This window comes from Hordeum vulgare, chromosome 3H (genome assembly GCF_904849725.1).
Source record: "Hordeum vulgare subsp. vulgare chromosome 3H, MorexV3_pseudomolecules_assembly, whole genome shotgun sequence".
Taxonomy (NCBI): domain Eukaryota; kingdom Viridiplantae; phylum Streptophyta; class Magnoliopsida; order Poales; family Poaceae; genus Hordeum; species Hordeum vulgare.
This window is the reverse complement of record NC_058520.1, coordinates 485,172,379-485,188,185: the sequence shown is the minus strand read 5'-3', so window position 1 is coordinate 485,188,185 and position 15,807 is coordinate 485,172,379. Positions and strand designations below refer to the sequence as shown.

The 15,807-nt window shown below is 42.0% G+C and overlaps 1 protein-coding gene and 1 long non-coding RNA gene across 9 annotated transcripts; one reads left to right on the top strand and one right to left on the bottom strand.

Moving 5' to 3' along the window:
• Positions 1–609: 609 nt before the first annotated feature.
• On the top strand, positions 610–12,581 carry LOC123444401. 8 transcript variants are annotated; one of them, XR_006630988.1, is made up of 4 exons: positions 610–1,174; positions 1,248–4,628; positions 7,941–8,105; positions 12,487–12,581. It is a non-coding gene; the product is annotated as an uncharacterized LOC123444401 (long non-coding RNA). The 8 variants fall into 8 exon arrangements; XR_006630989.1 differs by having other exon boundaries at positions 12,484–12,581; XR_006630990.1 differs by lacking the exon at positions 12,487–12,581 and adding an exon at positions 8,978–9,106.
• On the bottom strand, positions 9,124–13,242 carry LOC123444400 (integrin-linked protein kinase 1-like). Its single transcript, XM_045121100.1, has 12 exons — positions 12,588–13,242; positions 12,226–12,300; positions 12,045–12,140; positions 11,832–11,917; positions 11,589–11,709; positions 11,065–11,144; positions 10,883–10,945; positions 10,647–10,765; positions 10,446–10,531; positions 9,868–9,989; positions 9,521–9,632; positions 9,124–9,411 (listed from the first exon to the last, which is right to left on the bottom strand). The coding sequence occupies exons 1-12, from the start codon at positions 12,942–12,944 to the stop codon at positions 9,316–9,318; spliced, it is 1,413 nt and encodes a 470-aa protein (XP_044977035.1). The 5' UTR covers positions 12,945–13,242; the 3' UTR covers positions 9,124–9,315.
• Positions 13,243–15,807: the final 2,565 nt, after the last annotated feature.

The following is a 15,807-nucleotide window of genomic DNA, read 5'->3' as shown; positions in this document are numbered from 1 at the left end:
AGGTTCACTTTCGAGTCCATGCATCAATGATGGAAGGGAAGAAGAGAGCGGGCGAAAAAAAAGGTGAGAATTATATGGAAAACTGTGAGATAGGAAACTATGCGGCCAACTCTGTTTTCGGATGGACCGAGGGTGTCGGGGTCCTACGTAGCTCCTGTCCAGACTCCCACAAAGCCCTCCCCCTCCTCCCCCTCTCACATGTTTGGTTCTGGTTTATGCGAAATTGTGATCCGGACCGATGGGGTCGGTGTTGGATGTCTTGCAGGTCCGAATAATTGCGTCCAGGCGGATACATCTATCTATGTATATCTATCTATCTATCTTCTATCTATCTATCTATCTATATCTATACTATAATCTATCTATATCTATCTATCTATCTATCTATTTATCTATAAAAGGACGAAGAGGCAGATCCAAATCACAATCTTAACCGCTAATCACATCATCAATGGTCTAAACATCTTCGTTAACAAAAACGAAAACGAATCTTGCGTATCAGCCTCCTTGTGCCCACGACCTTCTCCAACTGCCGCGGCCCACCCCGACGCCTACATCGCTGCCTTAAAGAAAACTAGCATGGTGAACAGGTGCCCGAGCAGGAGGAGAAGCAAGGACGCCCCGCGCCTGGCCGCCGCTCGCCCGGCCGCCTGGTCCTCACTGACCTCCCAGGCCGCGCCCGCGCGAAGCGCCGCCTCCGCCGGGAGAGGACGACGACAGTGCCATGGAGCTCCTTCCCCACAACCACGCAGTGGTAGAGGAGCTCCGTCTCCGTCATCGCATCTGGACGCCGACCCGGCAACAGCCACAACCTTGGAGTTCTCCTCGAGCGCCTCAAACACTAGCCCACCTCCACCCATGGTGACCCCCTCTCTTTCACCTCCACCCATGGCAACCCTGCTGCGGAAGATCTCAAGTCTCCTCCCCAACAACAAAACAGGAACATGAGCCTCCTCTCGACCAGGATATGAATACCTCCTCCCTTTCTCTTCTCCCTTGTTGTTCTCGCTATCTGATTTGTGCGGTCTGTGCAGTTGCCAAGCTCTTCCGGTTGCTTGTGTGAAGGGGTTTAATTTGGTTCCCCCTGTTTTCTACTACCAAGGAAGGTGACGACCTCTCCCCCCTCTGTTCAAGTTATTCATTAGAGAATAAATCTGGGAGCAGAATCATGTGTGTAAGTATTTCATATTTCATTAGAGAATAAAGACTTGACCCTCTTGCATGTTTATAGTATAGATTTCTGTTAGTGTTAGGGTTGAGGAGCTCGCTTACTGTCGGGATGGGTCCCCTCGGCCTCCACCATGAGGTACAAGCGATGGAGATGGGTGGGCATCATGCAAGGCATGGATGGCTGTTGCTTGCTCTCGGTTTGGAGAAGAGAGATAAAGAGAGGAAGAAATTGCCGTGATGTAGACTGCTTTGCTACTTTTATTGAAGTGCAGGCTATGGCTTAAGAGAGGAAGTAACGGGGAATCATTCAGAGTGAAATATTGCTGCTTTGGGCTGCTGCTGCTGTTTGTTCAGTACTGCTATATGTTACTGATGTGTGATAGATGTTGAGATTAGAGACTGTGAGCTATAGTTCATTTCTCCCTTCTTTTCTTTACACTGCAGTTGCTCTTTTTATTTGTTGAGATTAGAGACTGTGAGCTATAGTTCATTTCTCCCTTCTTTCAGCTGTAAAGAAGTCTAGAGAGAGTTGTTGCTGAATAAAATCAGAGAATAATTGTGCTCGGTTCACATGTGTGGCAGTATCAAGATTTTCTCTTTGAAACAAATTGCCAAATGCTAGGATCAAAATTTCTTGGGAAAGTTCTTGTCGAGAACTCAATTGACGTGTTCCTTTTGTTTCAAGAAACTCGATATAGACATTATTATTTATTGGTAGTAACCCGTGTGTGTGTATCTTTATATTTCTGTTGCTAGATCTAAATTTGGACATACATAGATAGCTTCAGATTTAGCCTAAATGTTTTTTACTACCCATATAACCACTGTTGTGAAACCTTGTGCCTAGATCAATTAGAGCCTAATGTACACTAAGAAGGCTTGGGTCTTCCTGTGCGTGCTGCTGCGCTGCTAGGTTTCTTGCCATCTATGAAGTTAGTATTCATTAGTCTTGGGTGAATTCATGTATGGATGGTCAGTTTTTGTACCTACAAATTAGAGATCAAATTCAAGTCATGCATGCAAAATGGTAATTAATATTTCATTACAATCACTACTATGCATGAAATTATTTTCCCATCTTGTGGGTGCCAGCGTCATTGCTATCATATGATTTTATATGAACCTCTGTGTCTTTCTTCCACATTTCTGCTTCAGTCACACGAAGACAGTTTATCCAACAGATAATGTTCAAGTATGTGCTGCTTGCAAATAACCTTGCTTCACCAGAAGGTAATTTTTGATGGAGTAGGAGCAGTTAGCAGTCAGCAGTCAAGCTCATAAAATGGACGTAGATGCTAACAGGAAATGAAATGACTGCCCGTACCATCTTTGTGTGTACGATTACTGTATTTCAGTGGTATTGATCTAGATGCCCATACCATCTTCTTGGCCTCAAGCACCACCACCTACAGGATCCTGGTGAGCGAGGAGCAGCCGCGGTTGATCCTGCACCATCGCAGCACGTGCGTAGTCGTCGTTCACCATCGGCACCACCATATGATGTGCAGGTACGGCAAACAACCCCATCTCCCTCTTAATCCTTTTTTCTACCCTCACATGGATATGCAGAGGTAAAGGAGCAGAATCAATTTATTCATGGTGTTACTGTCTGTTTAGACATTTGTGTATTAGTGTTTCACTGAAATTCACACTCCTTGATTCAATGCCGGGAGCTGCCGCCCCCGCTGGGGACATGGACATACGCAAGGCGGACGCTGGCGAACGATATCGTACGTGCGCGCCTCCACGCTGCCGCACCGTGGGCACACAGAGGAACGGCCATATCAGTTGTACGGATGCTTCGAACTATAAGTTGTACTCAATTTTTCTGTATCCAAACTGAATTGTTCATTAAGCAGCTCGCCTGTCTCGTGGACTAACGATTTTGCATGAGCATTCGTTCTCTGTACTGACGTGTGTTTGCTTAATTTAGTGTGGTTCATTAATCGGTAGATGCAAAATTCAGCAAAGTATACTTTGTGTAGGAGTTAGTGAGGTAGGGTGACTTGGGCAGGCCCAATTCAGTAATGTAGCATACATCTCTCAGCATGCATGTGTTACTTGGGATTTATACTAGATTGTGCAGTAGAAGGATTGGATTATTTCATAGGCTTATTTGAGGATACGATTTAGGCTCTGTTTGTATCACACCCAGTCTTCTCACTACGGTGATGCCGGACCTCGAGTCGCATGTCCACACGTCACCGACAAATGAACCCGCAAAAGAATCTAGGCCTACCGATTGGGATGACAACGATGAGGAGGAATTGATAGTGTGACATGGTATGGTCACGCCTGTAAGGGCATGAGTGTGTGTCTACAATTTTCTGCTGTATATTATGAAAACCACAATGTGTTTTGCAATTACAGTATTTGTGGTGGTACTTGGTGATCTGGTCATCAATATGTTAGTTCATGTTCTACCACATGCCCTCTTGACTGGCACTGTCAGCGGCAGCAGGCAAATATTCACACACGGCATCATAGATGAGGCCTGCTCGTTGCTATATGCAAATGTGGTCGCCGACACCCGGGCAGGCTCAACGTATAACATGCATACACATGCTCTTTTGTTTATACTAGGCATATTGAATTCTGTGAAACACACACATTCCTCCCAAGTCATATATAGGTTAATGCCCAATTCTTTATTTTATTTATAGAAAACTGTATTTTTTTCTAGAGATTTGATATTTCCTGACCATGAATTTGGTTTCAAATGCTCCTGGTGAAGCTTGAATGTTGTTGAAGTGTAGTAAGACTCACTCTCACACTCAGATTTATTCACCACTAAATTTCTATAAAGGGGCTTGCCAATCCACCTTATACAATGTACAAAAAATAGTGTTTCAAGAAAGCATGACAACTGAAATGCATTCCCCCCTACATTTTATCCTTTGGGCAGGGGAACTTTGTCAAACATGGCATGATGATGAAAATGTCTTATTAGAAAATGAAATTATAATGAGAAGATATGTTCTAATTTGCTCTAGCTTTGGAATTATTGAATATGATGTGATAAGAGTTGTGTTTTTTAATTAGTATGAATTATATAGCAGGCTAGCTAAATTATGCCCTTTTATTCACTGATTATCTATGCAAACTGAAGATACCCTCATGTACTACATTGGTCTTTTCCATATGCTTGTTGTGCACACATGTCATTAGCTTCTCCTTTATTATTTTGTTTCTTCAGTTTACTGGAAATAGAAGTATCAAACTTCTATGCGTGTGGCACCTTCGATCTTCAGTTCATTGGTCTTTCATGTGCTGGTGATTGAGGCGAATCGTCTTGAGGTGAAAGTCGTAAATTATCGTTTTGAGTTTTTGCTTTCTTTAAGGTGTTTTTGTCTCCACGGATGATATAATCATGTGTTTGCTATTTTACCTCGATGCATTCATTCATCTGGAAGGAAGTTTCACCAGTTGCAATTAATTCATTCTCCATGAGAGGGCTGGTAAAGTGTATTATTATTAGCAATATGTATTCTTCCATTCAAGTGGCACTACATCATTCTTGTTTGCATAGTCTTTATTTTGTTTGCCTTGCTACTCCGAACTCAGTGATGTTTGTTTATTGGTTCTATGCAAAGAAATAGATGTATAGTACGTCAAGGTGTCTTAATCTCTCCCTAATAATAAAGCAAATAGGGTTTCTGGTCGTCCGTCATTAATATTTTCCTCAAAGTTGATTTAAATTACCCACTGTGCCACCCAAAAGTAAAGAAAAACGCTTTGATTTTTTTTCAAAAGTTACGGCGTAGTACTTTATTCCAAGGAGATGTTACTATAGAAGCAGCAACGGACTAGCGCTGTAGTGGTTGAGGCATTGCACTTTTAGCCACGCGAGCAGGGTTCGATCCCCCATCTTGCACATGATTCCGTTTTCCTTTTTCATTTTTTTCTTCTCTTATTCTGTTCTCTTCCTTCTTTATATTAATTCGGGGTTTCCAAATTTCAAATATGGTGAGTTTTAAAGAAACGTTTGAGAAATTATAAAATGCATCAGAATTTAATTTTCTAAGAAAATTATAAAAGTTTCATGGATTCAAAATATATTTGTGTATTTGTAAAACTGTTTGAAATTACAAAACAAAATCACAATTTGAAAAATAAATAGTCAGGAAATAAAATCATGTTTCTCTCCCTAATTTTTACCTAATAATAAAGAGGCTATCGCTTCTGTCGGAAAACCCGCTGTAGTGATTTTACAAAAAAACCCTCTTGTTTTATGACGTTCAACCCGCAGTCCATGATGAGGGGAGAAAAACGGTTTGATTTATTCTTTCATCATCCCTGTGTGCATGTTCCGCTGCAGATCCAGCGGTGTCCCTTCCGATCTGATCGGGAGATGACGCAGGACGACGGTGGCGGGGCTCCATGAGGCGGGGAATGGCGGGGTCAGGTCGGGAGCCAAGGGAGTGGTGATGCGTTGCGGCGGCCGTCCGCGTCGCCCCAGCCCAGGAATGGGGCGAGCCGTCGCGGTAGGCGTGCGTTCATGGTGAAGCGAGTAGAAGGCCGCGTCGACCGACTGGTTTGCCGGTGCTGGAGAGGCTCGTGGCAGGAACCTCCTCTGCTCTGCTTCGAGCGCGAGGCAGATGAAGCGCTCGGGCTGCAGAGCTGCGGGGCGGAGCCAAAGGGTGGCGCAGGCACTGGATGGGACTTGGTGCAGGTCTCTCGAGAGATGGGGATGGCGTGGAGGGGGTCTCGACGCCGACATGTCTTTGGTTGTCGGCGCTCGGGCATCGGACGACCATGGCCCTCTCTCTGCACAGAAATAGAAGCTTGTGGAGAGGCTCGTATAGAGAAAAGAAGCACGGGAGAGAAAAAAGAGATGGAGGAAGAAGGGACGGGCTAACCGCCGATTACGGAAGAGAGGAAGAAGTGAGGAAGAAGAGAGGAAGGTTGGCTGCTAATTAGTACTTCTGAAAAGATGGTTCTCGAGGCTCCCTCGCGGCATGAACTCGTAAACGAGGAGGCGTTGCTCGTCCTCGAGGTAATATCCAACGAGCCTCACCAGATTGCGGTGCGAAAACTGCGTGAGGTAGTTCATTCAGCCTACACATCAGAAGTCAAGAACATATATTCAGTGATGACATGGGGATTAGGAAATTTCAGCAACAAATTGGTTTTCAATGTGTATACAAGCAAAGATTCAGAAATTTCAGCAACAAATTTATTTTGAATGTGCATACAAGCAAAGATTCATACATTTCAGCAACAAATTTATTCTGAATGTGCATACAATCAAAAATTCAGAAAAAATTAGGAACAGATGGGTGAAGATTGAACAGCCACTCACGGTGGCCCTAGAACCTTCCTGGTTGATTTCTGGTCGTCCGTCATTAATATTTTCCTCAAAGTTGACTTAAATTACCCACTGTGGCATCCAAAAGTAAAGAAAAACGCTTTGATTTTTTTCCAAAATTCGCGGCGTAGTACTTTATTCCAAGGAGATGTTACTATAGAAGGGACTAGCGCTGTAGTGATTGAGGCATTGCACTTTTAGCCACGCGAGCAGGGTTCGATCCCCCATCTTGCACATGATTCCGTTTTTCTTTTTCATTTTTTTCTTCTCTTATTCTGTTCTCTTCCTTCTTTATATTAATTCGGGGTTTCCAAATTTCAAATATGGTGAGTTTTAAAGAAACGTTTGAGAAATTATAAAATGCATCAGAATTTAATTTTCTAAGGAAATTATAAAAGTTTCATGGATTCAAAATATATTTGTGTATTTGTAAAACTGTTTGAAATTACAAAACAGAATCACAATTTGAAAAATAAATAGTCGGGAAATAAAATCATGTTCTCGATTTTGAAAAAAATGATCATTTGTTCAAAATATATTCGGAAATCTACAAAAAGTGTCCATCAAATTTTACAAAATGTTTACAAAAAGTAAAAAAACACAAATTCTAAAATTTGTTCCCGCATTTTCAAAAAAGTTAAGCGATTCAAAACATGTTTGTTGAGTCAAAAAATGCTCATGAATTCAAAAACTTTTCATGCATTTCAGAAAATGTTCGTACACAAAACAAAAAGTCAAAAAATGTTCGTACAGAAAATACATTTCAGAATATATACACAAAACATATTCGGGAATCTGCAAAAAGTGTCCATCAAATTTTAGAAAATGTTCACAAAAAAGTAAAAAAACACAAATTTTAAAATTTGTTCCCCAATTTTTAAAAAAGTGATGTGATTCAAAACATGTTTATTGAGTCAAAAATGCTCATGAATTCAAAAACTTTTCTTGCATTTCAGAAAATGTTTGTACACAAAACAAATGTTGGTGATTTTCAAATAAAAATGTCAATTCAAAAACTGTTCACCGAATCAAAGCCTTTTATGTCTAGGATTTGATTAGATTTTCGAAAGTCTTTATATGTCTAGACATTGGAAGTAGCTCATGGTCGGTGAGATTTGTTTTAAAAAAATTCTCTTACGCAGCATAACGACAAATGTGACATGCAGTAGCAAGCTCATAGCCCTTGGATTTAGCGCGTTAAATGCATTGTCATCACGTGAACATCGCGACCATCATCAACGAGGGTGGGAGAGAAAGTTAAGTGGCAACATGATGAGTCGCCCATGTTAAAAACAGAGGATGCTCATATGTGAGGGTATTGTGTCAATCCTTAAAAAAATATTACGCTTATTTCGCTAACGTATAATGTATATATTTCTCCCCTTGCAACGCACGGGCATATTTGCTAGTATGAATAGTGCGACTAATATTTGAACTGTTGCTTTTCCTGAAACTCTCAAAGGTGTAGCATGCGAGATTTATGTACTGGTTTGAGATTTCAGAGTTGGTCTGTGCATTGGAGTGTAACTGCAGCTGGAGTGACCATACGCAGATGCACGCTGTTGTTTAAGACCTTGAAACAATGGCCTGGCAAGTCCTTCTCCTGATATCAGCTTCTGTGGCTTGAGTAAGTGTCAACGGCATCCCTAGGCCTAGCAGACAAACACCCAAGAGTAATCAATTGTGGCAGATTTTTGCGTAATGTAACTTGAATTAGGATGTGACTATTTGATTTATTTATGTATGTTGCTACTTCTGTAACAAAGTTTCTAAATAACACAATATGAAATGGCTTCCTTGAAACTCATTTTTGAATAAACAAATTGTTGGGTCTCATACTGTCGTTTAACATTTTGTATTTTCTTAGTTTATTTGTGTTTCACAAATAACAAGAAAACCATGTACTTGTCCTGGAATGACCTATACAACTTCTTTTGGGCTAAAGAGACTATATGTTCCTGTAGGCTCTTTTGTTCAGTGTTGCACACCTCAAGCGTCTTTCCTAAAGAAAGAAACAACTTTAGTTTCTTGAAGATCCCTTTAGTTTCTAAAAACTAAAGAAAGAAACAACTTTAGTTTTTTGAAGATCCCTTTAGTTTCTGAAAGAAACAATCTTTGTTCAATATTGTACATTCTTGAAACAACTTTAGTTTTGAAAAGTTTTGCAAGATACTATGTACATTCTTTGTTATTTTGATAAGTTTAGGTTTTATTTTTGGTACGCATTTACTTTTTGCAAGTTATGATCTTATTTTACAGGAAGTTGTGATTATTTCCACAATTGTTAAACAACTTCATTGCCTTGCTTATTCTTTTGTTCATTTTATTGATATATTCTCTTCCTCGGACGAATGATAAAAAAATTACATTTTTTTAATAACAAAAGTTACATGGTACGTGCCTGCTGACTAGTGCAGTTTAAGTGTCGGTGTTGGAGATGCCCTGCAGAACGCAGCTTATGAGTCCACATTCTTCTAACGTGCACTCTATACACTACAGATTTGCCCTTCAGAAAGATTAATAACATGACTGAACAGCATTCCGCAGAAGAGTGCCACACCACAACAACGTGAGATTACATTTCCACAAGTGAAGTTGCGTTGCTATCACCAAAAGCAAACTATAAAACAGAAGAGACAAATCTGTACATGAATTCCTTGATGGCTTAGTGAATAACGTCTGGTGTACAACAGCGTTCTGATCAGCAGGGAAGTAACATTAGCATGCCATTCTTCTGAGAGAGAATTTAGACACACAAAGATAATGGTACGGTGAGTTGACTTCCTATCAATCATGAATATGAGCCGCCAAATGAAATCAACAACCTCAGCTGGCTGTTATCGCGATGAGCGTGACGAACGGTTGGTGCTGCCCTCATTGCGATCCTTCTTCCGCAAACCTTCGAAGCTCAGGAAACACTTCAGAGGTCTGACCTGTTGTTCCAGTATAGCCAACATGAGAACGCCTTCACTAGAATAATTTGTACTTTGCAACGATGGAACTAATCAGATCGCAATTCCATAGGAAATCATTAGCTAGTACCTTCCAACGGTTTCTGCGAGCTAGTTCGATTTGGATGGCAGACAACCGATCAATAACCACTCTAAAATTGGGCCTATCAGCAGGATTTTCACTCCAGCATTTCTCAATCAACCTGTAGCAACGTCAAGTAGTCAAGCAATCAGGTCAGGATGGAAGACAAACTAAGGTCACCATGTATAATGGTACCTGGAGTAAACAGTACAAATTAAGGTTTACATAACCGTGTGGTCAAGATGAATATGGATTGCTAAAGCTTGAATTTGGCAATGCAATCAAGCCATTCTAATGCAAATTGGTAATTGCCATAGTAAAACAAAAAAAGGGGGGGGGGGGGGGGGGAATCTTACTCTCTTAGCCCGTAGGCATAATGCTTTGGAGGAGCTCTAAAGGGTGGCCTTTCTTTAGAACCATGGGCCTTCTCAATTTCATCAATTTTCTTATCGTGAAAAGGGAGGCATCCTTCAATCATCTGAAAGAGTTCAAATATTAGTAAAAATACGTTCATCTAGAAGGATCTGGGAGTAGTTGGAGCAGAATTGAATATTACTTTTGAAATTATCTATCAAACAAACTTTCTGACTGTTCTACTCTCTCCGTTCCTAAATATAAGTTTTTTTTAGAGATTTCACTATGAACCATATACGCGGATGTATATAGACATATTTTAGAGTGTAGATTCATTCATTTTGCTCCGTATGTAGTCTGTAGTGGAATCTCTAGAAAGACTTACATTTAGGAACGGAGGGAATAAGTCCTAACTGAGACTACACAAAATGTGGATTACAAGCTGATAAGCTAGTATGGCATACAAATATAAAATGCTACTCCCTCCGTCCCATAATATAAGATCGTCTTGCAAGCTCTGTTTAGCCTGCAAAACGATCTTATATTATGGGACAGAGGGAGTATATAGGAAAAAAAATACCTCCTGAAGTATCAAAGCGAACGAGAAGACATCAACTTTATTATCGTACTCCTCTTTACGCAGGACTTCTGGAGCTACATACCTACCTATGACATATTCATGAATGATCAGTAACAGAAGGTGAATAAATTTGCAATAGCAGTGAGCTGCATACCAGCTTGGAACAAATTTAGGATGAAAAAAAGAAATAAATAAGCTTACAGGCATTGCCAGGAGAAGTAATTGGTTTGTCCTCTCTGACTTTTCTTCTCCATTTTAGCATCTTACACAAATCAAAATCTGCCACCTTCAGATGCCCAGTATCATCCCTCAATATGTTTCTATTTTGTTACATGAGGGCCAGAAAAGAATTCAACAAATTAGGCATGTGAAGCAACTAATGAGGTACATACAAGAAACTTCAAATTTCTCAATGTATTCTGAGATAAAGTACTCACGAAGGCTCAAGGTCACGGTGGATGATACCTTGGGGTTTATGCTCATGTAAGTAACTCATTCCTCTGTTACATTTGAACAAAGATGCACGAGTTAGGCATAGTTATAACTAATAACTTATAACAACAAAAAAAATAGCAATAATAGAGTCCCTGTGATTTAGGGAATATGGTGGGTGGCAAACCTTGCAATATCAAGAGCTAATTTAACTGCATACAAAGGTTCCAGAGCTCCTTTCCTATTCAAGTGTTTGCGCAGATCACCCTGAAAATAAACATTTCTACACTGATAATCTATAATAAAGTGATATATTTTGATAGTCAACACCTAGAACTAATGATTATGTTGCAGAAATAATGATGCAAAGTTAAGAAATGTAAGAATTTATGCAGTGTTGAAATAAAACAGCATGTAGCTAGGAAGAAATCATATTTTCAGTGATCTAATGTGATTTGGCCTTTTTTATTGGTATCACTATTTTATGTATAGTGACTGAAGGTGTGCTGCTGTCAGTTAACTGATTTGTGTCACTATACATAACCAAATACTAGTTCAAAAGGAAGCCGTGTGAGTCTACACCTAGAACAATTTGACTAGGGAATCTGTAATGGTGGTTTATTAAATAGCATCAAATAATGAGACTAGCGACTATCAAATACTTAAATAGTAGGAGTATGAACCTGGAAAGAACATTAGCTCAAGACAAACCTTCGGCATAAATTCCATGACAATCATCATTGGGTTGGTTTGTGTTACAGCACCCAGAAATTGAACGACATTCGGATGCCGTATTAGTTGGAGAACGTCAAGCTCATCCCTGAATGCCTGTCTGCAAATGCATCCATCCAAACTGTAAGGGAAGTACCAACTTGGGCGGTGGAGTAACACCTAAGTGAAAGAATGCCAACATAAATCAGGAAGAAAGGTAACTATTCAGTGGAATCAACTCACACTTTATTCTCGTCAGTAAGTACATCATCATCCAGCTTCTTAACAGCAACTAGAATGCCCCTCCATGTTGCTTTCCGAAATGTACCCTGAGAAGGTAATGAAATTACAAGAAACAAACAAGAGATCATTTAAACAACAGTAGCATTGGAAGAGACACTTCATGTCCAGACTAGTTATTAGAGTAAAATTTGTGAGTGCTAGTTTAACACATACCTTAGCTAAATCTTTGCCATTAGTGAAGTCAAGTTCGTTTGGGTCAATCTCGTATTCAGGAACATCACGATCACTGTTAACATGCATAGGAGCAACCTTCAAAAAAAGGAAGTGAATATCTATTATATAAGAACGCTGGAACGCCCGAACATGCAAGCGTAATAAAAATACAGCATAGTACCTTATGGTTGGAGTCATGCTTCTCCAAGATCTTGATAACATCATGATTCTGGTAATGCATCGCATCTGCCAAAGGCTGCCGGATAGTAGTGCAACACACAATTAACTGAAGTGAAAGCATATACATGTATATAGTTGTTGGCAGCAAGTACTATATGTACTATAAATTGAAAAAACAAAGCCTATAGAGAATTATTATTTTTAAAACAGAAATTTAGCTCTTAACGGAGGGCATATAATGATTGATTGCTTCTCCCAGCAGATAAGACAGTAAATCGGAATCCCAATCGGAAATTTATGAGAGTTGTCAAGAAAGCAGAACAGACGGAGCAACACAAAGGCGAAAGTTTGAAGCATGCTCACCGTGCTTCCCCACTGGTCCTCGACGACGGCCTCGGCGCCGCGGTCGAGGAGCAGCTCGACGACCTCGGCGTGGCCCTCGCACGCGGAGATATGCAGCGCCGTGCGGCCGTCGGAGTCGCGGAAGTTGGGGTCGGCGCCGGCGTCTAGGAGCTCGCGTATCCCCTCCGCGTTGCCCTCGTGCGCCAGGTACATGAGCTGGAAACCCGCGACGCCGGCGGCCTCTGGCGACAGCTCAGCGCCGTTTTCATCGGCGCCGCCGCGGACGGGCGCCAGGGACGACTGCTTCCCCAGCTTAAAACGAGGGGTCGTCGCCCCCGCCGCCTCCTCCTCCGTGGGCGTGGGCGGCTTGGGCTCCATGGTCGGCGCCGGGAGATCCGATCGGAGACTTGTGGCAAAGGAATTGAATAGAGCAGGGGAGGAGGGTCCGTCGGTCCGAGGAAGGACTCGAGGGAGGGGGTTTGGGAGCGGAAGTTGAGAACTTGGATGGAAAAAGACGGCTGGGTGGCGGCTGATCTGGCAACAGCTCCACCAACTAACTAGTAATCGCCGCTTGCGGTCTCAAACGGTGGCAATACCCCGCCGAAGCGGAGGCTTGTTCTAGGCCGGCCGTGCTGGGTGGGCGTATCGTGTACGCACGCACGGTTGGTGCTTGCTCGTGAAGTTTATAGTAATTGTTCTCTGAAAAAAAAAACTCATAGTAACTGTGTTTATTTTTAATAATAAAGGATGTACTCCGTATATTGTCGGCTCAAAAAAGAGCATCCAAAGCATGCACCTGCCTTGTGTACAAAGTGTTACACACAATCAACACCAACATACATTAAAAAACACCGACAAATAACAAAGTCATATATGATCAAAATTATATGTAGGCAAGAAAAATAGAAATCTCAAAGCAGTGAGATTCACGATCGACAGACTACAATAACAAAGGTACCCGCAACAACCATTTCATGACACCACATAAATGATAAGATTTTTCGACTCCAACACCTTCAATAAAAAATGACACTCAAACATCACCGTCACCGGATCCAACCATCAAAGACAACGGTCTCATGAATCAATCTATCCCAGCATATCCAAACAATGTAAGACCTACTGTGTATATTAGAGCATCTATAGTCGGACCTTCCATATCCTCCTCAAACACCTGAAACGCTCTTTAATAGTGTACGGTCAAAAAAAGTTGACCCAACCGGATTGTCACTTTCTTCCTAAACGTCCGGACTGATCGGCATCCCTCATATCCATCTTAAATGTAGGAAAGATATGATGGCTCGCGGACGCGCCCGGTCAGTTCATCACGTAGGACGCAACACCATGGACCAACTTTTCTCTTTCTTTATTCATTCTTTTCTTTCCCTCTCTTCTTCTCCATTGATCGCGTGTAAGTAACCGGATATATGGGTAAAAAAACAAGAAGTGTGGCCGCACAGACGAAAAATAGGGGGTCAAAATAAACGCCTTCGGTTGACGTTTAGGGGGTCATATTTGCTAAGTCCGGGCTCTTACCAATGTTTTGATCTAATCCAGAAATAAATCGTGAACAACATGGACAACACTAATAACATACCGAAATATGACCAAATAGACAAGTGCTATTCTTATAACAGAAACATCTACGTAGACAACTAGTACGACGGTCAACACACCAATAAATAAGAAAGGAATAAACAAGTTATATCCTTTGGTGGACATGATGCTGACGAAGGCGATGAGGACACAAAGAAAGTAGTGGATGTAGACAAACGGTGGCGAGCAGTCGCGTAGGAGACACTCCCTAAAACCCTAAAGGCCCTTCTCCCGTACATTGTCTCGAAGAGCGGAATTCCAGATGCATGCTCTCCCGTACAATCATGCACATGGTGAACGGAGTGGGATCGCCGATGACACCATCAGCGAGCGAAACGAGAGTGAGCACTACACGTGGCGGCAAAGCAGATGTGGTGGACTAGGGTTGTCGACGCCTCCAACATATATACGCAGCCGAGTGAAGAGACGTGGGATGAACCCATGTTCGAGTCGACAAGAACCCACGATCTGACATCTCGGAATCATGGCTCGACTATCAAGGACTCTTGGTTTCTAACCGACAAAAATTAAGCGCATCTGAGCTCGGCACAATTCATTCACGAATCATGATGCGCGTGTGTGACGCGTGGTGAGGCGGGTGACAGAGGAGGAGCACGTGGGAACCACTCCTCTTCTCAAGCTCTAATAGCATGTGAAAGAGGACTCCTTACAAAGGGGATCCAAAACTTTCTCCACTAGCGAGGTGGTACTAAATTTCCCACCACCTAGTGAGGTTACCCACATCAGCCCTTATACATTTTTCTAAACTTGTTGGATGGGCCTAATACCCACCCTATATTTCAACAACAACGTAAAAAAACATCGACATTGCCAGGTATAACCTGCTCGGGTCTTTCTCCTAGAGATCGCGATCGTGGGCTTGAGTAGCACCTCCATCAGAGTCACTCAAGTGTTGTCGCCACCACTTTTTTGCCATCCTAGGTGCTACATGCTATGTGATTTCCACCAATGCACAACCATTATTTTGAGTCAAGTCATCGTCCATATTTTGCATCTCACCACAGAAGTCAACCACCGGATCTTGATAGATGAACATTCTCACATATCTTGTAGTGATCACCATCATCGTGAAGCCATAAAAGGTCATTGCGGCACAGTGTGCAATAACCCCCACTCGACCAGCCCGATGTGGATCACCACAACCAAGTCGTCTATCTAGTGTTGCAGGTCGGCCACCACTCTCACGAAAGTCTAGCACCTCACCGTCGTGATCCACCTCCAAGCAGACAACCCAATGCCCGATGGCCCATCAGAGCCACCTCATGGCCCGACATGCCGACCACCAGACATGTGCAGCCTAGCACCCACTGCTGCATCAAACCACATATTTCCCCATGAGAACGAAGAGTCGCCGACATGAACGCTTGTAGGATCCGAAGTATGTCTAGAGGGGTGATTAGACTATTTAACCAAATAAAAACTTAGTCGTTTCCCAATTTTAGTTGTGGGCCAGTTTTAGCAAATATGACTAGTCAAGGTCACACTACACATGCATATCTAAGAATATAGCAGCGGAAAGTAAAGACATGCAAATGTAAGTAGAGGGTAGGGGAGGAAGATCAAACGCAAAGGTTGACACGATGATTTTTGGCGTGGTTCCGATAGGTGGTGCTATCGTACGTCC

Coding starts and splice junctions, on each gene's coding strand:
- LOC123444400 (XM_045121100.1), bottom strand. CDS start 12,944: ATGGAGCCCAAGCCGCCCACGCCCACGGAGGAGGAGGCGGCGGGGGCG. Junction 11,918..12,044: donor ATGGCAAAGATTTAGCTAAG/GTATGTGTTAAA, acceptor TTACCTTCTCAG/GGTACATTTCGGAAAGCAAC. Junction 10,532..10,646: donor TACTTCTCCTGGCAATGCCT/GTAAGCTTATTT, acceptor AATATGTCATAG/GTAGGTATGTAGCTCCAGAA.